Here is a 27,205-nt window from a genome sequence, read left to right as displayed (position 1 = left end):
GAAATGTGTTAATAATAAATAATCAAATTTACTATTACATATACTAATATTTATGGGCTATGATTTTTTGGGGGGTTATTTTGTGCTGACAAGTTCACATTATGACGAAGCGATGTCAAATGTAAATTCTCTTTGGAGTCTAAATTCTATCTAAACTTTAAATAACTTTTCCTCTTTGAGGCTAACATCACAATGGGTAATGAATTTTTGATTGTTTTTTTGGAGGTATGCTGCCATTTATTGTCACATGCAAATGCTTCAGGTGTAGGTTCTATATTATTGCTTAGAAGTATTGTTGAGATTTGACAGATAAAACCTACCTTGCTATGCTGTGGTTTGTCCATGCATCAGGTGAAGTTACAGAGAGAGAGAGAGGACTTGGGTCTGAGCAATGGTTAGTTTAAGCTCAAATCAAATCAACAAGCAAAGAAATTAACAGGATAGTAATTAAACTCATTTCATAACAATTGGTTTGAAAAGACACCGATATTCAAACATTAATGGTCTGTATCTTTTTTAAATATTTATATACCCCTGTGAAAAATGTATGGACTAAAATTGGTCCTGAGCATTCAGATTCTAAATATATACCCTGTAGATACCCTGTATACCTGTAAAATGCCCATCAAATGGTCATGTTCCAGACAAATGCATCATATTGAAAGATTTTGTTTTATAATTTTAAACTTAAAGTAGACAATCATTAGTTACATGACCTAATTGAACCCCCTACCCTTTCCGATGCAAAATGTTCCATCTTATCTCCTATTTAATGATGTGACCAGGAGTCGATTTCACAAAAAAACTTACAACTAAGATTGATCTTAATGATTTGTTCATGACTTAAGGTTAATCTTATTAAGTTTTTTTGTGTAACCGACTCCAGAGTTTTAACACATATCTGAATATCAATGTCTCTCAATCAATGGGGTCAACAATGCATGCAATAAGTGTGTTAGTAAAAAACTGAACAGAAAACATTAAAATCCATGTTTATTATCATCAGCAGCAGCAGAGATTAGCAGCAGTATGGAGTATTCATAATATATTGTTAATGAGATTCGTCAAAATACTACATAACATACTGAACTGACAGAATTTACTCAAACATTTTATACCCAAATCTTTCCCATATCTTTTTTGTTCATCTGTACAAGTCTCTTAGTATATACCCTCATTATTCTGTCAGAATCAGTAATCATCTATCAAAGAAATACATACAATTTTACCCCCCTCCCCTTTCCTGGGAAACTTGTATAAAGGATTTACTATTTACATACATGTACCGGTACTACCAATATTTATGGTTCTGATTTTTCTAAACATTAGAAAGAAGTCTCAGTAATTCAAAGACAATGGGCAGATACATATAGTTTAACAGAAAGATCATGTGTCCTATATGCATCCTTTTTGTATAAAACTCGACAGAATTTTCAATAGCTTAAAAAAGATGATTTTTTTCTGTCTCAATTACACAGATCTATTTATCAACCAATTCCAAATGTTTTTAAATCGGATACCACTTAAATATTAAAATGAAGAAAATCCAAAACCATCAAAAAATCAACAAATTAATGAATACTTTTCAATAAAAAAACTTTCCACTATATTGAGTATGTATTTCTATGATAGCAAAACAAAAAGTTTAATTCATAGTTAGTACAACAATATTATGCCTTTAAAACAGTCAACAAAAATCTTTGTATCAAAAATCAACACAAGAAAAATGCTATAGAAATGATCATGCTTGTATATTTTGAGTTATATTTTAGAAATGCATGACTGAAAGTTGACAGATATGTATGGCTGTGAAATGCACTTTATAAATCAAAATCAATTAACAAACCAATTTTAAATAAGTATTTGCTATTACAATTTCAACCTAAGCAATGAAACATCAGGCAGTGTCAATTATTATATTTTGTATATTAACTTTTTTCCACACAACCGTTTACAACCACTTGTTGCCTTCCAAACAAAGAGTGCCTGGAAGCACAGCCAATGAAATTGCTTCACAAAAAAGATTTTCAACGAAACCTTACTCTTCTTCTTGCAATTATTACAACTTTTAAATTATTACTAACCCTTAATAGGGGCTTATTTTTAACAACCTTACCCTTAAAAAACAAGGATTTTGTTTATCATTGAATGATTGGTAGTATTTGCAGATAGATACTAATATATTTATATATAAATGTATCGTATACGATTTTACCTCTATATAGGATTAAGCATTTAACAGCCATACATACGTTGAGTACATTATCTATAATCTACAGTGGAGGGTCTGGTGGGTTGTTTTTTTAATACATGGTGATATAAGAGTGAATTGTATTGCTATTACATAATGCTGTACAATACACGAGTACAATTAATTGCACTTGTAGCATAATCTCATATAAAGTAATTGGTACTTCTGACAGCAGCTGAAGTATAACATTCTCAAGTACATAATTAATGTCCATGTACGGCTTTTATAAAAGCAAATTAGTCCTGATAGAAGAATTTAAAAAAAAATCAAATTGTTAAGTTTTTTTTGTTTGTTTTATATTACTAGGTTAATAAAGCTATATTGAAAAAATAAATAAATATGAAAACCTCTTCAAAGCATAATATCCAAAAGAAAATTTGTTAAGATTGAAACTTGAATTGTGCATATAGCTATGGTCTAAATCCAAGAGCCTAATGTTTCAAAGAACTTCAATTTTTACCAAATAAATTTCCATTCATTTAATTTTAATTTATATACATATCTCTTCGGGTTTATTTTTTTCTTCAGAGATGTGATATAGATACAGCTGCTGTTTGAAGTTAAATGTTAAATATCTACATTATTTTGTGACAATATTATGAACTGTTTCGCTGAGTATGTACACAGGTCATGTGACAGGTCACATGATACATCACATGTTAAATAAAATAATCACAATTTCATTGCATAGCGACTATTATCCATATCTGATTAATGAAGCAATGACTATTGAACAAAGTTAAATTATTATACAAAATCTGGTGCATGTTTCTCATAGAACACTTCATATAAAAATGTAAAATGTAAAAGCCGTTTGATTTGTCATAAATTTTTCTACTATTAAGCCATTACCAATTAAAATTGTTTTGGATTCCTCTTACATTTAACAAGATAGTACATTTTCAAAATGAAAATTGTGAATAATTTAGTGTAACGTTTATATAAGCAATAATAAAATAGTGTTCTGTTCTATAAAGCCATCACAAATACTTAATCTGGTATCATTAATACAATGAACCTAAATGCATAAGTATCTTTGGAGCAATTTGTTCTTCCAAATAAGCACCGAAATAATTAATTACAAATATAATACAACGATCATCTTCAATAAAATATAAAAAAAAAGTTTTGATTCTAATATCTAAGTACTTGATGCCAAAAGTTTGAAAAAATAAAATATATAAAAAAGTTAATCTCTTTCACAAAAAACAATGATATGATTTGTTCTATAAATGTGGATATAAATAGCTTGTTACCATAGTGACAGAAAAAAATCAGTTACCATGGACAATTAATAATATATAACCATAGCAATACACTTGGTTATTAAAGAAGACATGATTGTTACCTTGGCAATTTATACTGGTTATTTTGTGGAAATATCACAAATTAAGTTGTTCTTATAGTAATATAGAAAATTTTAATTAAGGAAAGGCTCAGAAAAATTCACTTTCTATTCATATCAATTCTCAGAATATAAAACTTTTGATATCAATTGAAAATAATATCTAAAATGATAGCCGAGAACAATTCTGAGCCTTTCCCTGGAAGACACCACATGATTAAAGTACAGTAAAAGCACAAAAACTAATGTCTACGTTTTAAACAATAAAATATGAATCATTATACATAAACAACAGACTTCTGTTAATAACAATGTGTTTTCAGCTGAGGTGAATAAATGCAGATTCTTTACATAACAATGTTAAACTTGAGTATAATTACAAAACAATATAGTCAACAACAGTTAGTTTGTCAGGCACTTAACTGGTGATAAATTTGTTGGCACGGATTCGATTCAACCAATCCTGGACAAAAGTTATTGAATCTGTGGTCCTGAGTTAGTCTTGGAGTATGATGACCCGAGTTAGTGTTTATTCAGCATTCTGTGGTACCCACCACAAGAGAGAATTCTCGGGTGCACTGAGAAACTCCTACCAAGCCCTGGTTACTAGTGGAAGCGGATCAGGCATGGGATCTTTGTGACCAGGATTGTGTTAGTTGAATGCAGCTGAAGTTTTAGTGAAAATAAAAAGAAAAAGAAATTTGTTAGTTAAATACAGCTACCTGAATCATTCGGATATTGTCACTAGTAAGACACTACTTACTAGTTAGAAGTGTGCTGACTCTTCAATCTCATGCTTGCCATGTTAGGGCAGTAAGATTTAAAAATTTTTTCATACTTGATCAATGAGTATAATTTCACAGAAAAGAAATGAATTTAATGAAATTTATATATTGTTAAATTTTAAAGATCTGGTAATTGTGATCTTTCATGCTTTGACCGTGGATAAAAGAGAAGGGACCAAGCAAAAGGTCAAAGGTCAAGCTTTTTAAAAGTTGGCTAATTTTTTCTCACAGCACAAAGTTTTATTACAGCACAACTCTAAACAGTTAGTAATGCCACATTAGTGATAAGTAAGCCTATAATAGTATATTATAGAATACGTTGTGACTAATTCCTTTGGTGCAAATCTATGTATTAGAATAACCATGAACCATACAAGATTAGAAGCTACATAAGATTTTAAAGAGTATTTGTTGTTTGCCATTTAAATCTTGACATCATTATTAAACTTTGAACTTCTTTGTCTTTAAGAAGTTTAAAACTTGGCATGCACATAAGAATTATTGTGAATTTTGTGTGTCATTGCAATATTTTAAACTTCTTAATTACCAACATAATGTTTCAGTTTTATATATATTTATATAACAATATAACCCTAATACTTGAGAAGCTTAATATACCAAGCTAAGCATTATTTGTCTTTGTACGTCCCCTGTAGAAAGTTTGCTAGGGAAGCTAGTTGTCTTTGTACATGTGTCCCCTGTAGGAAGATTGCTAGGGAAGCTAGTTTTTGTTGTATTATAGCAGCAATGCATAAAGCTTGCCACTTTTTCACAGTTTCAATACTTGTGTTTACAGAATGAATTCAGACTTCGTTTCAAATTTTTCTTTATTTGATAAAACATGTAAAAATGTATAACAATTGCACGTTTTTCACGTGTTCGACAATAAAATCAAGTCTTTGCTAAAACATTCAACATAAATCTGTACAACATTTTGATCATCAATGCTAATTGAGCGAATTAAATGGAATGTTCATGTATACACCACACTCAAACTACAAAAGACTGTCTTGTTTAGACAGATTTTTTTATATTTCAGTTCGAAATTCAAGAGCGACTTTATACAGAAAAATTTACATTTAATAAACTATTCGTTTTGAATGGTATTTTTGTAAGATTGGATTTAAAAAGTCATTCATGTAAAATATATTTTGAACAACTTAAAACCCATTTTTTATATTATGTCTGAATTGGAAAAATAAATTTCTATCATCTAAACATTACAGCCTAATTATTGTTTGAGTTCAAACACAACACGCCACAACACTGAATATTGCAACAGTGGTAATACTTTTGATAAATGCTCTTTTTCCTGAGACTTTCTAAATGCATGCTTTCAGACAATAGAAAAATCACCCATGAATTCCTACTTTGATGAAACCTAAAAACTAAATTTACACAAATGAATTCTGAAATTCTTTTGTTATCATTTCTTAGGAAAAATGTTCAGGGAGATTTTTGTCCTGTCTGAAACCAATGATTTGTTATCGAGTTTTGATTTTGAGCTTTATACGTCATACACTTCAATTTCACTAAAATATGTACACATTCATTTAACAGAAAAACAACCTAAAATCGGAAAATGAGAAGTACGCCACATAACACGGATAGTCTGTAATAAAAAATATCTAGTAAAAGTCTTAAAATGTAAATATATATATATATTATAATAAATATTTTTCGGTAGAAATAAAACATGAATAATCTAATTGCAAATAAATAAAAGAAGAATGTTTCTTGGGAACCCATGCCCCTGCCTTCAACAGGTGACTCCATTCATCAGTCATTTTCGACATGACAAAACAAAATATATGGCATCATCAAAGGTACACACAGGAAGGGCAATTATTTTTGGGGGGCATCTTTCCAATTTTAATTATATTCTAAATAAAATACGGAAGGCCAAGGGCAATACTTAAATGTTCCCATTCCCTGACAAAAGGGGCATGCAAATCTGATTGTCATAATTCTGAAGCATGAAATATTCACTTTGTGAAACAAAACCAGGTAGGTAACAAAAAGCTTGTCTCATTATCATTACTTTCCCTGTTTTCTTCCCGATAGAGATTTCATGCTTCTCTAAGGTCATATCCCAAGGTCATAACATAGTTAAACTAACCTTCCTTAAATCTATTATGAAAGTGTCACCCTTGCATAAGGGTGCGTTCTAAGTCCTTCGACTGCCCTCCTGATTTTAGGCACAGCACCTACAATAGCCCAATAGTATAGAATTCTACTCATATAAAAATAACCATGTTGAGCTAGTCTGTACATTCAACCATTTTGATATCATTCCGTCTACATTGTATACAACCATTCAATTTCTTTAGTTAGCACAATGAGTATGTTTTGTTAGATGAACCAAATTCTGCATTAACGAATCAAACTTGTTAATATATGATGAAGAGACAGAATTTAACAACAAGCATCATCTTAGCACCAAATTTTGAAAACAAGAAATAACCTGAACATAAGATGGTCACATGATATCAAAATGGTGGAAATACTGGCACCTCCTGGTTCAATATATATAAAACAATTGCGTAATTATAATTCAACAACAACAAATAATAATAATAACTTCTGAAAATTCTGTAAAAATACTCTTTGAAAGACAACTGGTTCTAAAAATTAAAGCCACAGGGATTTATTGCTGGATAAACGGTTAATTCTTGTTAAATGGTGAAAGTTAACAAATTGGTTAATAGGATTAAATTTTCTGCTCAATATAACAAGTAACTGTTTCTATTAATCTAAATTAGGTCAAAAAAAGAAAAAATATTAATTCCCTAGTGAGGTTAATTTAAACAACCAGGAGATGTAAAGGGGACTTAATTACAATGGAGACAAGCTTAAATTAATCTTAATAAACAAAAAGAAACACAATGGCAACAAAATAGTTAAAATCCTATTATGTACACTTTAAATCCACCACCAAACATTTTATAATCTGTTACAGTGAATAGCCACGCTTTTAATCTACCTCTACATGTCCTACTTTTTACCTGCGACAAGAAACAAATTCTGATTTTACACAATGTTCAAATGATTCCGTACAGTTTTCAAAGCTTATTTTCTATATATCCTCAAAACTTAAATCAAAAGTTTATGTAATAATGTAATTCAAAAAAGAAAGATATAAACTTATCGTCAAATTCCAAAATAAATCAAGAAATTTAAATTTTTAGTTAAATAAAGATTATTTTCAATCAATTTCTGAACTTGTCAGCTATGGCAATCATTAGTTAAATGATTTTCAAGTTTCTCTCTGATTTATCAAAAACAAAGTTCTGACTTGTAATACATTCATCAAATTAAATAAAGATCAAATCAATTCATTAAGCATAATCAATAAATTACTGCACACTTTTTTGGAATGTATTTTTTTGTTAGCACTGTGAACAACTTTCTGTACAATAAGCAAATCAATGCTCCTGCATAAATCAACAGGAATGTTTTGTAACAAGCAGGTACAATTTTATACTTATTAAATAGATGCATTCAATTAAAGAACATTTTATGTGTTATGAGGTACTTATTATTAATTGCATAACATTCTGAATGTTTTGATTAAATGTTACCGGGACTAAAGTAAAATGAACAACATCGTACTGAGACTAAACCTACCGTCTTATCCTCATTCTGGTAGGCATGTAAAGTAATAAAAAATCATCTTAACTGTGCGACAAAATTGGCTAGCTTAACAGTATTATAATCATGCTCATACAAGTTGGATTGAAATTTAGTAAAAAAAAATCTACTAAGAGCCACTGTTATTTTTAAAAAATAAATCATTAATTTTCACTAAATAATTCTTAATCATGTGTTTAATTTAAAATTCTTATTGAAGATTCTTCTTTTTTCTCTCTAATTTTTGCTAGCCAAATTAAATATACCTAGCAATTTTCACTGTAATTTCATGCATGAGGGTTTGAAATAAAAAATTTATGAATGTAATAACAATTTTATAGAAATACTGTACATATAAATATTAAGGTATAATTTAAAATTGTAGACTATAAAACAAATTAAACATATATATATATATATATAAATCATAATAATAATGGGATTTGATTGGAATAAATCCTGATTGTCTGGGACTGTTGATTGTCAGTTTGGGACTGTTCTTAAATGTTGTGTAAAATGGAATGACTGATGACTGAAACATCTAACGCACGAAAGAAAACATACCAGCTGCAGTCTGGTCTAAGTGACTGGGATATTCAATGATTGATGCCGCCGGTGAATACCCATAAGGGAAATCACTGTAGGGATTATATATCAGACTAGCAGCACCACTGGCATCTGTTGGTGAAACAAGAGGTGGTGGAGGACCCCCGATCAGGCCGGCTGAACTTGTGGGGATGTTTTGCATTCTTGGTGCCAAGATGAGAGGTGCTCCTGCAGGACCAGGAGAACGCATTGTCTGTTGTACACCAGTCAAAGGTGAAGTTGTAGCTATCATTCTATGAGCCTCTGGAAAAAAATAAACAGATCAACATTAAGACTATTATTCTAGCTCAAAAGTTTGAACATATAAGTTTCAGAAACATAATAATTTTATGTCCACTTCAACTATCTGAGTATTTATAGACAGTATAGCGGTTTTATTTTATTTATTAAATATTACCACTTTTTTCTTGCTATTTTTTCATATGCAATTATATCATTTAACGAGTAACACACTAATGGCTGGTTTGTTTCTATAATTACAATAGCTAAAAAAATCTTGTTCAAATAACAAACAAGCAAACCTGACATTTTAAGCACTGCACACTTGAATACTTCAGCTGTAAGATGGGATTATTCAAGAAGAATCATCCAAACAAATTACTGGAATGTTTTTTGTTGCAGTGTATTTTATAAATTAATTGTCTGTTTGGCAGCATTGTATTTACAATGCATCCCAGCTTTTATGTAAATAATTACATTTTAAAGTGTTATTTTAAGTTCCTTTTGCTTACATTTTCATTTTTTTTTTTACTAAAATCATGTCTTAACAAAATTAAGGTGTAGCAAAATGGCATAGCATTTAATTCAAAATTTTTCTCCCATATGTTTTCAATTTACAGTGGGCAATAATATTTCTACAGTGGCATAGAATAATTAAGTTTACCAATCACATAAAATGGTAAGCCTGATGTAAAACAGATATGGAGCTTCTTATGTACAATTTACATTAGTAATCAACAAAATTATACACAAACAGTTAGCATAACTAACTATTAAATTTATTCTTTTCTGAAGCAGTTATGTGATATAGGTCTGGTAGTAACTTGTTTTTTGTTCAAGAAAAAGTTGTCTTTTTTAAATTCATTAAACATACATTCATTATCTCAATCTAATTCCATGATGTAGAAATAATGTTATGTTAAAGCTGATTCAATTCATATTGTGTTATAAAGATTCATGCATCTATCTCACCCCTCCCTTAACAGACAACCCAACCTTTGTACGCCATACTTCAAACACAATCCTATTCCTATGAACCTTTCCTTTACAGTCGACCACATTATTTTTTTAGATTGAAATTCCATCCCTTTTTCTTCTATATAACTTCAAATAATATACACAATATTCCACACATTTTCTGTTTATTTCCCACATATATAGACAATCACACTCCTTTTACTCTGTTCAACCTTCTCATGACATTTATCCCACTCTTTTTTATACACACTCTTCTTAATAGAGATCCTTTGCTAGTTATTTTTAAGTTAACCCAAGTTGTCTACCCCAAAAAGACGAATTCGGGTTGTATTTTTGAAGTAATCAATGACTCTTTTGAAAGAACTGAAAAAGATGTCAAGTTAAGGCCCAGTGTTTTCCCCCAATACCCTTTCAAAAAATGTAAAAAAAACTACACTAGTACCTAGGACAACACATTGTTGTATTTTTAAGTAAACAAAAATATTTTCTTAATAATTAAGGGAGTGGGACTGTCCTTTCTTCTGGTTAATACTTTACAACTTAAAAAAAACTCCTCAACACCCACCAGAACAATTTTTCACAGAGAGCAAATAAAAAATCAATTTTCTATAAGGAAGTCTTTTTTTTCTTCTTCAAATTTCCAAAATACGCTGGGTTTACAATGATATCTCCTCCTTATTTTTATATTACAAACACATTACTTATCATACATACCTGACAACCTCTGAAAGTAAGAATGTGGGTCATGACCTGCATTGAGGAAAGAAATATCAGGTCAAAGTGGGTACTAAATTTGTTCATGTTAAGTCATATATAAAAATAAGAAGATGTGGAATGGTTGCCAATGAGACAACTATCCATCTATTTATTTAAGATATTCAAAAGTGCAAGATATTATTTATCTATTTTTCATTTTTAATTCATAGCAAATATTTGAGTTTTAATTTTCTAGAGATTCATTTTTGATTGATTGATTGTTGGTTGCTTAACGTCCAGTGGCAAATATTTCATGCATATTCAGGACGATGATTCATTTTTGAATAATTAATCATATAATATAACAATAATAAAATGCATTTTTTTTTATCACACGATTTTCTGGTAATTCATCAAATAACGTTTCCTGAACTCTTCCTGTTTTTATATAAATTCCCTTATATGAAGTTTGAGAACTAGGGCATTTTTGATGATGCAACATTGTTAAAAGTAGTTTTCGATTTAAACTCCAGTAAGAGTTATCTTCCTTACATTTATTAACTACCCCCTTACACTTTTTATTCATTTGTGCTTGAATGATCCATCTTACCCCAATTTCAGGACATTTGACATTTGAAGTCTGATCAATTGAGTGATGTGTGACCATTCTATCAATCAAGTGACTTAATATTGTATTAATGGCTATTAAGAATGCCTAGTAATTTTGGTCATATACGGAAATACGGGCAAGCCAATGAACTGAAAGGAAATTGCAAGTTATGTGGAGATTGGATCAAGTCCCAGGTATGCCCTTTGAAGTTTGGTATATAAAAGTATGAAACTACAAAAAAATCAAAAAAAAATCACCTTCTCACCAGAGCTGTCGAAACATTTTCACTTGCACATTCAACAAATTTACTATTTACCAGAAAAAGTGTGGTATTGCAAAGCTCAGACTATTAACTGTATAATATATGGTGTATATCTATAGTATACAGTAGTCCAAGTTGAGAGAGAACAACTTGTGCAACCAAAAATACTCAGAAGGATCAGTTTGTTATTTTAATTGGAAGCAGTTCCAAAGCGTTTCATTTTTCTGTTTATATTTTTGTAATTCTAAATTGGACTGACAAGTTAAATATAAAATATAACGCACCATGGCCATTCATTTTGGATGGGTCTGTAAACCCTCCGTTTAGTGCAGCAAAAGGGTTGCCAAATTGAGATGACAAGAGCATTCCACCATCAACTAAAATTCAAAGAAACACAAACGTTAATAAGCACCTCAATAATATTGTAAGATCAAATTAGGTCATAAAGATCATGTGCATTTTATAGTTGTGTTCACTGCATAATATTCTTTACACCATGAACCAAAACAATTATCATCAAAACCAGAAACTAATTGAATATTGAAGGTATTTATAAGTAAATAATTCCCAAAAAAAGTTTTGTAAAAAAGACATTTAAGATTGTCTGTGTCCTCTACAATGATGTTTGGACACTTATTTTATACATTTTTTTGGTCATTTCACGTTTAAATAAATAAACATATTTTTGGCTTTAGAACTTTCCTACCAATTATTTGAAGAAATAAGGCTTTTAATTTAATATCAAAGAATATGATAAGTTTGAGCTCCAACCATTTGTTGTTCCTTGGTGAAAAAAAGGTTTCTTGTCTGTCAATAAAGTTAGTAGAACTTAGCAAGACAAGTTAAGTATATAACGCACCCTGTCCATTCATTTTGGTAGGGTCTTGTCCGTTTAGTGCAGCAAAAGGGTTGCCCATTGGGGATGTCAAGATCATTCTACCATCAACTAAAAATTAGAGAATTTCAAAAATAACAAACATGTTAATTCTGTCAAAGTCTACTTTATAAAGATTTTTAGTTTCTCATTTCATTATCAAAAGGCAAAACCAATTTTTCTGAGTTATTGCAGTGACCTATCACAATGCATATGGTGTTTTCTATAAGATATATCTTCATTCTTTTTACTGACTAACTATGACTTGGACTTATATTGAAGTCACAGTACACAAGAAACAGAATTGTACATTTCACTGAAGTGAAGAAATGTACATGAATAAGAGATTAAATATTACTTAATAGTTCCAAAAACAAATTTTTATTCTAAATAGGAAGAGAAACTAAATATCTTTGAAAAAGACAATAAACAGTGAAATGCAAGCATTCGCTGACATGTTGAAACACACGACCTTATAAGGCAATAACTCACATGCACAATAGAATCATCACATGATCAAATTTATCTTCTAATTATTGGAAAAATATTCAAATCTTTCAAATTTATCAGTTTAAAAACAGCAGTATTTCAATCAAAGCAAACTCTACACAAGTTTAATATTATTCCCCCTTTTTCCAAATGACATTTTACATAAATCAAAGGTAAAGTTTGCTTTAAATAATAACAAAAGTTACAAATGTTTTCAATTCATAAATGAGCAATTAAAACTGGAACCAAGGGATTTTGATGAAAAATCAGTCAAGACAACTTTGAACTTTTCATTTGAAATGCAAAAGAGAAATATTTATAGCTAAATTCACACAAATTTACGTAAAAATCTTGACTATTCTTTAACCAAAACCCCTTGGAACCAAATACAATACAAAATGAAATGTAATATCTGTACGAGACTGGTGCTCAATATAAGGACTCTTGTATAAGCCTGAAAAAAAAACATACATTAAATCTACAGGGCTAAGCAACCAGTCTTGCACAGAAACACAATATATCAGGATACAAAATAAAATACAATATAAATCATGCAAACATTTATCCCAAATAGTTACTCCAATATCCAAAACATGCATTGCTGCTGTCCGTTTAAAATAAATTCCCTCCTAACAACATGCATTTTAAACTTTAAGAAAATAATATCAGTATATAAATATAAAAATATTGGAATATAGTATGAAAAATGAATAAAAAATATAATGGGGGTTTAAGAGTTGAATTGAAAAAAAGTAAAAATATGTAGAAAAGAGAAAAAAAAGATTTGTAGAGTACTACACCGACACCAAGGAAAAGAAGTGCTGAAGATATACAGAAGTGACAATTAAAGAAGGTATAGATGTTTAAATTGTTTAACAAATGTTTCTATGTCAGTTATATTGAATAAAGTGTAAGTAGCAAGTTTCATAAATAAATGCCCATATGTAAATCTTAAATTTTGTGTTTTTCTTTTTTAAAATATTAATGAAAACTGCTGCAATTTACAAGTTATCTTTTTTCCATCTGCCAAAATGCAAAAATATGAGTAAAATTCTTACTAAATAATAATTGTATCATCTTTTTATAAGCATCTATACCTTCTAGATTACATAGAAATCTATAAAACCGTATAAAATGTGTGCAAGGTGAGATTTTACTATATCTAAGAGTCTACAAAAGGGAGGTAACTGCAGTTACCACGTGTGAAATATGACAGCAAATCTACCATTAAAACCAAATAGATAAAAAATACCAAAAAATAGCAAAATGAATCATGCATCTAGACATAACCAAGATGTGTAGCCTCATTCTGATGCAAAAAAAGAATATACAGTGACAGGCAAAAAAAATGGGGAAGCTAATCCACTGCACACCGACTTTTGGCAGCATATACAGGCCACCTAACTTACGAGTCGTAGATGTTTGTGAGGCCGATGATGTAGAAGGTTTAGAAGTGTCACGATAAGTGCCATTTATGATAGCTAACTCCATGAGTTGTCGTTTCTTTAAATCGTCTTCCCCATCGGGCTGAAAAAAGGCAATAATTAATTATAATCTGAACGAATATACTATTGAGCAGCATGTAGCTGCAACACTTACGAGTCAATGTTGGGATCATTGCTTTTGCTTGATCTCTATATGTTCCGTTTAATATGGCAAGTTCCATTAATTGCATTTTCTTCAAGTCATCCTCACCTTCGGGCTGAAATTAGACCATACAATGTTAAATATTCCATTGCTTTCACACTCTGAACTGAAAAGACCATTGGTAAAATGTCTCGTTCAGAATAATTGTCAGGTGTTAGTGACAGAAATCATCAATGTAGCTGACAAGCGGAAAATCTAACAAATCGGAAAATTGAAAATCCACTTCTCTATTTATCATTAAAGTTCAACAGGTAAACCATGGTTATCTGGACATCAATCTTACAAACTTGGCTGAATAAGTTAACAATCAAGAAACTTGTTAAAAGTGTGCAAAACAATTTAAGTCTTAGTGAAAAAAATTATCATGGAAAAAGGAAGCTGCTGGTTTTAACTTAAGTTTTGAAAGGTTCTTATCCAAGTGAAAAATAATCAAAACTTAGCATCTACATGTATATTTCTTCATACTGAAATAAATAGACGCACATAAGAATGAATATACTTCAACATCATTTAATAATAGTTATTTGAAAAAAAAACATAAACTGCTGAGGTCCAACATGTATACAATAAACCTATTATTCAAAATCTATATGTGAGCTTTAATTACTCATTGAAGATTTCTATGCCTTTTGATATTGTGTAAGGTCTAATTGCTGACTATTCTACTGGATAACATTAAATCAACGGAGATTACCATCGGTAATCAAATTCCAGGTATGACATCTGATTATAATAAATATACCCTATTCAAAACAGCTTCAGTAAGTCAGGCATGTTATTAAAATATCAATTAGGGTAATGGCATCTCCTTTCAAGTCCCAATCTCCCAAAAAATGAGATTAATTATTGAATATTCATAACTTATTGTCACATATCAATTAATGTTTTATTTATTTGATTTCTGAACCACATTCAAAGTCTACAAGAAATACCCCCATAAGGGTAAAGACAGAAACTGCTGATGTGCATTATATGGAAATGGAAATATTGGATAAGATTCGTTCAGGCGAGACAAATCAGTGTCAAGTTTCCTACCTAGTATTTACCTGCAATTCTCACTCAGGTAAAAATAGGTGAAAAAGCATCCTATTAGAAAACTTAATAGCCGAGGCTTCTTCTTAAATTACAATAATATATTTATAAAGGTATTTACACAAACTCATATATACATACATTTTGTAGTTCTTGAAGGGTTTCAAAAGGATATTTTATTATATTTTTACAAAAGTTCACACCAATTTTCTTTCAAAGCCATCTTTTACATATACTTTACAGGTTTTGGACAAGTACATAAGAAATTAGTGTATTTTTTTTAACTATTTATTCTAACCTTGCTTTCAAGCCCTACAGGTTTATTATTCTAAAGATTTTAAAGCGTAATTAAATAATTTGTAGTATTTAAATGGACGGGAGTGTTTTTTAATCTGATCTGTTTTTGAAACAAGTTTGGAACAAAGTGTCTTTAACATTAATGTGCTGTACAAATACAATCTATACAAGACATGACTTGAATAGCTTTGTAGTACAAAAAGAGACAAAATATCACTGTGAACTTCTACCCTAACATTTGCTCTAATCTCTAAAGTTTTTGTTACAAATTAAATTACTGCATAGAAATCTCCCAACAGCTTATTTGTCGACTAACAAAAGTGTTTATTATTCAACAATTTTCTATAATAAGTTGAAATCAATAATTTGTAGAAGGACAATTAAAGCATTTGAAACGGCTTATAGTATATATACTGTGTAAAGTTTAGTCGAATCACTGAATCCTTTCAACAGTGTCTTCTCTGGAATATGTAGTCTACCTGTGTATTGTGTACCTGAATACATCTCTCAAATCACCTGTGTTTACAGGTCGATCTATGTCAACAGGTCCAAAATTAATTTGCATAAATTATACATATATTATATATACATGCTTTTATTGCTCCATGTATGACTGACAATCATTCACATAAAAGATGCCAAAATGAACAAAATCTTGATTCTTGTCCGAAAATAAAACATAAATTTTATTATTCTTCATACATACAATAATTTTAAGAGACCTTGAGTGGTTGAGTACTTTATTTATGTTTGGAGAAACACTTTGGCCAGTATATAATATAAAGACAGAGTATTAATTAATGAACATTCAAATATCATTCTTATAATCATATACAAAATCAAAATCAAGTTCGACAAAAAAAAAATCTTTTTCCAAGAAAACATTTAACTTATACTAATAAAAGCAATTACTTTGAACAGATTTTTGTTGAAATTAATATCTTTTAAAAATATCTACATATTTTTTTTTAAATATATAACATAATTTGAATAAATTATGCAATGACAGCTTTTGTCAACTGTCGACAACAATTTTACTTCCTGAAACCTGAGATTTGTCAATAGGAACTAAACATTTTACCCAAATTTGGAATTTCAAACACAGATTCAATTTTTAGAAAATAGCAAATTAACAAAGAACAGGGAAATATTTGCCTTGTTAATTGTTCATTAATAATTTCCTTATTACTTTGTCTTCCTCTGTGGGAAATTTTACGAGTGTCAATTTCCTTGTTTGTTATATGCCAATCACAAAGATTATCAATTTTATCTTTCTATCAAAAATGAAATAGCCCAGAGATAATTATCACTCAGCAAGGTGCCCCTTTGTATAAACTAAATCTCCATAGCCTCTGGGATGACTACTTTAACAATAGATGTAAATCATAGCCTTTGTTTAATACTGAGTTCATCCAATTAACCTTCTTTTAAACAAGTTAGAAGAAAGATAAATAACTTTTATTCTTCTAAAACATTAAACAATATTTTTGGTTTTATGACACTTCCCTGTGATAGCCTTTATTTTTTATTCCGAAACAATTAGGTTACATTATAACTCTTGCCTACAAAATTTTAAAGGAATTCATGATTTTTTTAATTTTTTTTTTAATTTCTGACTGAAGCAAAATTATCTCATCTTTTATCAGTCAGGGGTACTACTTTTAAACAAGTGATTGCATTATCACTTCTTCCAGTGATTTTGACTGCAAAAAATTAAAATTGAAGCAATATCAATTCATGATTGTATTTCGGTCTGTTGATCAAAAATGGTAATCAATCCCACAGGGGTAGTAATGTCCTTTATTTATGTAACTGTCTTCAATTACTGACAATCGACTAAGATGTGCTACTATTTGTACCAAATTATAACTTATCTAAGATATTACATTGAATCACTTTACTGTCTGTAATTTCATTCTCTGCCAAAATCTGTGACTTGACAATGATGAATGTTACTATTCACAGATCATTGCTCTAGACACAGCTGGCTATTTATAGATCATTTCTCCATTTCAATAAGGGTGAAAGAAGGTGTCACAAGGGAGATACAAGTTTATCCTTCCATTCTCTCATGAATGTATTAACAGTATTTTTTGGGAACAGACAAGGTTCACTATATTTTTCAAATATTTACCCACTACCTAAAAAATCACTTATACATAATTCGCCATCTATGAAAGATTTCTACTGTCCCCTTAACCATTAAAAGCATAAATTACTAATATTTCCCCCCAAAGTTGATTTTTAGAAGAAACAAAATCTAATTTTCCCCCTGGGTCACCTCTGGAAACAGACAAACTAATTACTGTTTCCAGAGATTACCAGTATACAAAAGTTTGCCTTATTTCCCAAATCAGTTATCTATCTAATCATCTGTAAAATCCGTCTAATTATTGGACTTCTGAAGATCTTATAATTGCAACGACCTCCAAAATTTGTAAGCAAATATCGATCCATGTTAGGTATCAATACATGGGGACAAAGTTTTGAAGCAAGAAATATTCAAATTGGTTTCTATTTCTAAGGTCAAATTCTTCTTACACTAATTTCAACGAAGTGTCGTTCCTTTCATAACTGAAAAATTGATTTGGGAGTTTTTGAAAAACCAACAATTTAATACCTTGAAAATGGAGGTATAATACATTCAGAATACAGAAGGAACTCAACTTAAACAAGAATTAAAGGCCAAGAAGTGCCCTTTACTTAACATATAGTAAACTACACATACATTTAGTACTACTTCTGATAATAACCTGAGGAAATTGTAAAGAATTTAGACACAAGTTGAGTAAACAATTAACTAAGTATTCTAACATATTTGAAAAAGATCTGTTTTACAAACTGCTTTAGGAAACATGTTTTATGTAATTCATATTAATAAAAAGTGTGTTTCCAAGACCTAACTTAATCTTGATCAGCGCAGTGCTTATAAAATTTAATGCATTATTTATCCTATCTTTTAACAGCATTTTTGCAAGATGTTCTCATGTACTGAAAGATCTTATCTGACTTGTAATCTTCTGTATCTATTACATCTTTCTATGTCACTACTTACACAGTAAGTTGGCTTGAAGAAACTGTTTTGGACGAGACCGTTCCAACAATGTTATTCAGTTGGTTATAAAATTCATCAAAACTGGTGTACCTAATTCATTAAGACTTCACAGACTTACTTATCAAAGCAAACATCTTACTATTCTTTAGATTTGCATAAACATCAGAACTTAATATAACCCCCAGCTGACGGTCAATATTCATCATAACTATAGTAGTACATTTGTCATTTTCAGAAAAATCACATTGAATGAATAACATATAAAACTGAAGTTTTGTAATAAAGCAACCTACTTTAACCATGAAATTCTCAATATTTGTAATAAACTGCTGAACTCTTAGCCATTATATTTAAGTGAAAGCATTTTACCTTTATTGTTAACAACTTTCCTGCCATAAAACATAAAATATCATTAAGATTTAGATATAAATAACATAAAATATAAACTTACTGCTGGTACTAATAATTTCTTAACTTCTTCTACTGCCTTTTTTAATTTGGCTTCAGCTCTATTAGCTGTGTCTTCTACTGTTAGTAATACATGTAGTTCATCATTTAAATGTTCCCAGTTAGGTTTGCCCTTATTCTGGTCTTCCTGCAAAACAAAGATTTGTATTGTTAGAATCAAGCACAAGTAGAAACTTATAAACTATCATTAATGTAGACATGCAGTAAAAGAGGTTAAGAATTAATGTTCTAACCAATGAAATAGAAAACTAGTAGTCCCAATATCTAATTTACATGTGTAACATAAGTGAATATTTGCAAACATCAGTTTAACTACTTATCTGGGATAACTATTAAACTAATATCTGTAATAGCACAACCAGTAGGGGAAAGTTGAACAAAAATTGAACAAGTCAAGAATTATAATTTCACACCTGTGTTTCTCATCTTGAAAGTAACAGAAATTTGTCAAACTTGATTTAAACGAAAAGGCAAAAGAAAATAAGGTTTAGAGAAGTAAAAAAATAAAACAACATTTTCAATGTGTAGTGAAATTTGTCTCTGAGGTAAAACAAGGAACTAGAAACATAATTTATTTCTCAATGAAACATATCTATTGCCCTTAATACTGAATATATAGGCAAATCTCAGTCTCAATTGGGTGCCAGAGTTCTATCATGAAATATCTGAATGAAATTTTACATTTCATTTATTTGTTGTTGAAAAATAAGAACAGGTGAATACTGCATCACAAGGTACCTGTCTGAGCCTTTTTTTCTCACTGGTTAGAGGCTGCACAGATTTCAGAACAATTTCTTATCAGACATTTAAAGAAAATTATAGATAAATATCCATTACTTTTCCCTTTTCAAGTTTTTAGAAGATAATTAATGAACACTTGAAAACAACACAGAAGCTGACAGTATAAGATAATGTGTAGGAAATGTACATGTACTGATGCTGAAACAAATTATTCTAAACAACTTTTGCCAGTTTGATGATTAAGGCTGTTTTATCTTTGAAATTATTGTTATTTTATAGATTTCACCAACTGATAGCTTAATCTTGAAGTTATAAAAGAACCCATACTCCAACATAGAATTTCAATTAATTCTTATCATACTGAGGAATACATTATGATCTATTCTGAAATGTTTTGTGCCAATTTGAATAGTATTTATTGAACTCAGAGCCATTAACATAATGAAATATACCAAGAGAACTGTCTTAAAACCTAGGTTTTCCTGAAAGTGTTATACTTCTTTTTGGTACTGACAGCAGTTACCTTATGATAAATTAATGAAATCTGACCAGTGTGCCTATAAAGTTTTAACATAAAACAAATTGAACCACAAGAACAGGTGTGAAGTCAATGGCAATCTTTTAATTTTTGGTTATCAATTATTTGCAATCATTCAAGATTTCAAGATGGTCATGGCTTTTGCGATTTCACTATTACAACTTGCATTAGAATTTTTTTTACATAAGGGTGTAAACATCAACAAAACTCAATAGATAAATAACAAAGACAAGGACCTTACTAAAGAAAAAGTCAAAGTTAAGAGTCTATAAATACTAGTCAGGCCATAAAAGAATATCTTCCTGTTTCTTAATACACAGTGAAACCTGGCTAAACCAAATCCTGCATAAACCGAAAACCAGTATAAACCAAACATGTTCTTAAGCACCGTCATATCAGATTGTATGTTCTATGAACCTGATAAAACCGAACATTAGTCAACACCGAACCAAATTTAAAGTCCTGAAGGGGTTCTGTTTGAACAGTTTTCACTGCACATGCAACTGCTAGAAGATACATAATCAACTAATATTAGCTATAGTCCACTTAAAGGGTGCTTTATCAATAGGTGGCTTACCTTCTTTTTATCTCTCATGGAACCTTTTCCTCGTACCATTATTTTACAGCCTGTGTATTGTTCCAATTCTTTTGCTGTCATCCCCCGGGGTCCCAATATTCGACCCACAAAATTAAACTGTAAAATGCAATATAAACATGATAAAGCTTATAAAAATAATAGAGCTGTTAGAAAATATTGTGAAATTTTTAATACTGCAGTTTCTTTTTTTGATGTACATGTACAATAAAATTCATGGTATTTTTCAATGATTCACCTCATTTTGTAGATTTCGATAAATATTTTGATGTTCCACACTAATGACTTGGTTCAAATTTGTCATTTGTAAATGGCTACCCAAATTCAAACTTGTAGGTAAAATCTAACTGAATTCAAACAACTTATTTATCAAAAGTTTAATATTGAATGCGCAAGTTTCAACATTATAGAAAAGAAATGGACTATTCCCTTTATAATATCGGTTGGTGAGACCTGTTTTACTCACTCCTACATTTGTATATGACTAAGATTGATGGATAGAAATGCAGAATGAGGAGTAGTAAGCATACATATTTCAGAATGTGTAATAATATTATACATATAAACTTGATATTTTCAGATGCAGAGCTAAACACATGCTGAATCTTATTCTTTTATAGTTTTGACCAATAATGAAATCTAATCACAAGTAGAGCTTAACGAATGATTTATCATGACATCCTTGGAGTTGTTTACTTTGATTAACAAGTCAAGATAAAAAATCCAGTTGTATCCTACATGTATAATGGCAACAATCTATGTTTCCAGTTTGACATTTCAATATATATGTGAACCCTAGTTTATATTAAGGAATCTTATACACACACTATTTGGTAAAAAAAAAAAATGGGAATGAATTGAAACCTACTTCGGGGTGATCTTTGGTTGGTACATATAATTTTTCTGAGAACGTCTGTACTGCACCAACTCCATCAGGTATAACTAGCTCTTCTCGTTGATTGCCTTTATGATGAAATAATGCTAATCTCACACGGTTAATTTCTGAAAAAGCAAGTGACTTATTAAATCAGTCTGTAAATATAACATTGGCCACTGATAGAACAAACTTCAACTCTAACCTCTAAAGATAAGGTTACATTTCAATTGTTGTTTTTCCACAAATTATCAAGTCTCACAACTCAAAGAAGATCTGGTATGAAAAAAATTGAATAAGGATCATGGATGACAGACAAACACAAGGTGAAGTCCAGCAATATCCACGGTACAACATAACATGCAGAGAATGGTGTTGAAAGAAGAGACAGGAAACAAAAGTGCCCAGTGAATTGCCATAGTAGGAGTGAGGATTGAGTGTGTGTTCATTGAATTGGCTATATTTATAGACCATTTGCATCTCTCAATTCAAATATTATGGATACCCAAGTCTCCAAAGGCAAAAATATTGTCACACTGTTCAATGGTCAAAGAGTTCTAACCAAACAATGGTCAAAGAGCAGTACAAATCTGGTTGGCAACAGGTGAAATCACTAAATATCTTAAAATTTTGTGAGGAAAGTAGTCAATGTGTCACAGGTGCACAAATCTCGGTGAAGAGATCTAACATAAAGATAATCATTTCACATGCATTTTTTAATAGATTTGTTTTGATTTCTTAGACAAACATGCCTATTTACAACCACCAGTGATGAAGAATTAAATAAATATCTGGGGGCAAATCATGTTATTCCTATTTTTTTCCCCATTTCAACTAATGAGCTTGTCTGGAATTCCTACTGTGAAACAGGGGGGAGTTTCCATGTGAACCAACAAATTCTTCTTCTATTACATATCCCTGACATCTGGAAGCCATAACTACCACAGAGAATTTCTACTTCTCACATTTCAACATTTAAATTATGACTCAAACAAAATTAGAACCTCATGTGTTTTGATGGATATCAAAAGAGAAAGCTATTTTAGCATCAACATATAATTGGTAAAAACTTCTTGTAGAAATGCGTAATTTTTTTCTTTAGAGGTTAATTAATATTCTCATATCTGCCAATTATTTATCAAAGATCTATTTGATTTGACAGGGTTTTCTAGTTAAAAAATGTGAATGTAAGTTGTCTGATCTACAAGCCATATGTTTTCTCTATTTTTAACATATATTTGAGAATAAAGATTTCTTTGTTATATAAAACACATTTTTTAACACATTTTCTGCATGTACATGTATGTATTTTAAATTAGATTCTTGAAAAAACAAATTTTTACAAATACATTTTCTGCATGTATGCACTTTGGGTTCTGGAAACTCCTTATACAAATACATGTACATGTAGCATGACCAACATTAGTGTCTCGTATTAAAGATGTTATGAAACATTGTACATGTACTGATGCTTACAACTGACAACTTCCTTTCAAAATGTATTTGATGTGAAGCTGACCTGTGACTATTGCACAACAATATGTGTATTACCTAAATATTACCCCAAGGGCCAACATTCCACCAGTATTCACTGGTCAATAACTCATGTTCTGACACAATATTCATTAACTTGATGAAATGACATATAAAACACAAGGTCAAGTGGTCATTATTCAGTAATAATTTCACACTTAATGCATCTTCTGACCGATAAAAATTCTAAGGACTATGCAACCTCTTTTATTTACTGAAAAATTATGTTTTTTATGTCCTACCTGTACATATGTACATTTTATAGATTGGTATAATGTCACTCAAAGTTCAAGTCAAAAAGATATTGTAGTTTTTCTGTTTTTGAAGTCTTAAGTCTCTTAAATACAAATAATAAAAAAAACACCAAACTTAAACAGTAACGTCTACTTTTAAAACTACTCCTACAAAGCTCAAGTCAAAAAGATATTGTATTCTTTCAGTTTTGAAGTCTTAAGTCTCTTACAAATGTATAAAATAACACCTCCAAACTATAACATATACTTCTACTCCTACATTTTTTTTGTACATGTACATTGTACATATATAGTGTTTAAAAAGGTTGATACATGATCTCATAATTGAAAGTTAACATACTTCAACATTCATCTTCCTTACTATTTTTTTGCATTTCTATTTTAAACCTACTTAACAATAATCATGATGATAGTATTTTTATGATACCAGGGAATAGTTATCGTCTGATGTAAAAATTGTTTACTAAGACATTAGATTACTTCTGAGGTTGAAAGACATTAAAGAGATACATTTTATTTGTATCTTAATATTACTTACGTAATGTTGAAATTTATTTTAAAATATCTCTTAACGACCCTAATAGCCTATATTGATTTGCTAAGTATTTATATAACCTATTCTTATTGGAATGATATTCGAAATTTAATCAAGCAAGAAAGCTGACACTGGTCAATGCATATACATTGTAGGTTAAAAATACCGTCATATAAAGTCTTTACATGATCCTCTTTTCTGAACAAAACATATTCGTGTAATTCTTTAATAAGTCTAGTAACTTATTCAGTAATACAAAAGACTTAAATCCTTTATTTTGCGGGCAATGTGTACATTATTTATAGAAATCATGGGAATGCTTCCAAACTGAGCAAATCTTCATTTGTATCTTGATCAAATAAAATGGCTTAAATTTCCAAAATCATTCTCTTATTCCAACTTGTGCACCTGTGACGACAAAGTAACCGAGAATATGATACAAAATGACAAAACTTCTCAGATCACCTTAAAAATGCAACATCACCGATACAAAATCAGTGGTGTATTTTAAACAATTTAAAGGGATGTGAAATCCTACCCCATCCAAAGATAATTGTCCACCTAGAATCTGAGATATTTTTTTGTGTGTGCTCATTGGACCTTAATCACCGATTGTGATCACTCGACTGAATTACACAGTTCTATTGAATATTGTCAGACCTTGCAAGAAATAAACAAAGATTTGATGATGGTATTTGTATCAGCCAGATTTTATGATCACTGTTCACATCTCGGCCTTTGTTTGACGATAACAATTGACTAAGATCTATAGATTTAAATAATTGCCACAAATATGCTACTAATCAACTATTTTGGATTACAATGGTCATAGAATTTTTAAATCCTTTTTAACAGCAAAGTATGAATAACTCCATATTTATATAAGTAAGCTGGCAAATAAGAATACACTAAACTGCCTCCAGACATGAAATATTCCATTTTCTTCTATCCATATGAAGTGTCACAAGAATTTGACATTGAAATTAATGATGTTGTCTTTCTGGGAAGATTCCTTTCTACTTCTCTAATAAATGTACGTTTTTTGTCATTAAATCACAACTCCTGTTCTAACTATAGACATAAAGTTATAATGTGCATTCACGTTATAATATATGAATTTGTTCTAAACACATATCATTCTACCATACCTTTGCTTTAAGGTGTCCAAACGTTGTTGAAGCATTATACTTGTTATCCATCGCTGAATCTCCTTGATGCTGTTTATCAAAATATGAATCCTTTTGAATTTGTAGTTCGTATATTTTTGTTCTGAGTTAGTATATTAGATTGAATAAACTCCCAAGTGCTAAGTTCCAGCAGCAAACGATGTACATTAAAAAACGGTGGGATAAATTTGAGTAAACTAACAGCTACATGAGACCATTGTTATTATTGTCACATATAATATAACAGCACTTTTATATAGTGTTCTAATCTTTAAGATGTAACATTGTGAGAATAACTAGTAATTAATTGGTAGTTTATACCAACAAGCAAATCAGAAGGCAAAGAAGTATTAGAGAAGAGGTTACATGTACAAGGTGTGTATTGAAGCATCAATATAATAATGTTAATTGGTAATAAAAACATGCTTGAGATGAATTCTCGTGCGAAAAACATGTGATAAGGGGGGATAACTCCACAAACTGTGCAAATCATAGAGCGACACAATATAACCCAGGATATAAAAAAGCCATACAGGATTAATGATGAACAAATAGATTGTAAGCCATTATCCAATATGTGTTCCCAGTTGAAAAACGTGCAATTTAATACTCAAATTAATTGTTAATTTTTTTTTATTAACCAGAATATAACTAGGGTTTTAATTTTTATCATTTTCTAAATTTCTTGATTGTAATTTTCAAAAAATAAGGAAATTTTTGAATTTTCTGGTCACTGTTCAAACACAGTTGTAAAATCTAAATTTTCTTTAGTGAAAATGACAGCCAGGTGATAATTTAAACAGATGTGTTTACTTTGAGATTATCTGCTTCTGATAACCAGATAACATAAACGCGGGAGATTTTCAATTTTCTATCAAACAGCGATGACAATCCTTCAGAGAATTTAATCATTTTTTACATTTTTAAGCTTTTATTGGAAATTTATTGTTAAAAATCTTGTGTGATCACCAGAGGGCAATAGATTGTTTACGTCGAATAATGGCTGCCGAAAAATGTAGGCCAAGTGTATCGGAATGCTAGCCAAAAACCTGTTGCTGTCAGAATTAAACACTCAAATACTATTTATTTCCTAAAGATTAATTTTCATTAGGGATAAATGTTTGCGAAAAATATTCAAGACTGACTAAAATCATAAAAAGAATCACTTTTATTCACTTTCTAAAGAAACTTTTCTTATAAACTTTCCGAAGTGTCAAATTACTTTACTCCTTACGTCAATAAGAATTTTCTTTGTTTTGACGCGTAGTTGCATATTAAAATTAAAACAAAGTTAAGAAAAAAATGGACAAAATATCAGTAAAAGTCTGAAATATTTTTCATACAACATTTTCATTTACACTTACCTTCATCTAAAAGTTTTTCCAAGTGAATAAAAACACTTGGAAATGCCTGAATTTGTTTCTTGTCTTTTAATAACTGTGCTAAATATTCTGGCGTGTTACGCTCATCTTTGTTAGTTTCAGTCCCCATGTTAAAAGCTTTCAGCTCTGTAGCAAAACTACCTGAGTTAAGAAGGGTTAGATACCAAACTACAAACACTACACTATTCTGATCCCTCTTTCATGAAAACTTTGTTTATGAACACGTGCTGGTCTATGCGCATGCCCAAGACTATACTTATTTTTCAGGTGTATGACAGGATAGAATTAGATATTACAAAACATTACGAATAAAAGTTGTGCAAAATTATTATTTTTCTAACGT

General features: G+C 30.0%; 1 protein-coding gene across 11 annotated transcripts; it reads right to left on the bottom strand.

Annotated features, from left to right (window-relative positions):
- Nucleotides 1-980: 980 nt before the first annotated feature.
- LOC139491703 (KH domain-containing RNA-binding protein qki.L-like) lies at nucleotides 981-27,122 on the bottom strand. 11 transcript variants are annotated; one of them, XM_071279517.1, is made up of 11 exons: nucleotides 26,845-27,109; nucleotides 21,987-22,120; nucleotides 21,101-21,217; nucleotides 19,228-19,371; nucleotides 14,155-14,272; nucleotides 12,242-12,328; nucleotides 11,667-11,759; nucleotides 10,529-10,564; nucleotides 8,576-8,860; nucleotides 6,501-6,588; nucleotides 981-4,262 (listed from the first exon to the last, which is right to left on the bottom strand). In XM_071279517.1, exons 1-10 carry the CDS (start codon nucleotides 26,969-26,971, stop codon nucleotides 6,515-6,517), a joined length of 1,215 nt encoding a protein of 404 aa, XP_071135618.1. In that variant the 5' UTR covers nucleotides 26,972-27,109; the 3' UTR covers nucleotides 981-4,262; nucleotides 6,501-6,514. The 11 variants fall into 11 exon arrangements, with proteins under 11 accessions (XP_071135618.1, XP_071135620.1, XP_071135621.1 ...); XM_071279519.1 differs by lacking the exon at nucleotides 14,155-14,272 and adding an exon at nucleotides 14,345-14,447 and having other exon boundaries at nucleotides 26,845-27,096; XM_071279520.1 differs by lacking the exon at nucleotides 10,529-10,564 and having other exon boundaries at nucleotides 26,845-27,122.
- Nucleotides 27,123-27,205: the final 83 nt, after the last annotated feature.

This window comes from Mytilus edulis, chromosome 10 (assembly GCF_963676685.1).
Source record: "Mytilus edulis chromosome 10, xbMytEdul2.2, whole genome shotgun sequence".
NCBI classification, from domain to species: Eukaryota; Metazoa; Mollusca; class Bivalvia; order Mytilida; family Mytilidae; genus Mytilus; species Mytilus edulis.
The sequence above is the reverse complement of the archived record's forward strand: the minus strand, read 5'-3'. Positions and strand labels throughout refer to the sequence as shown.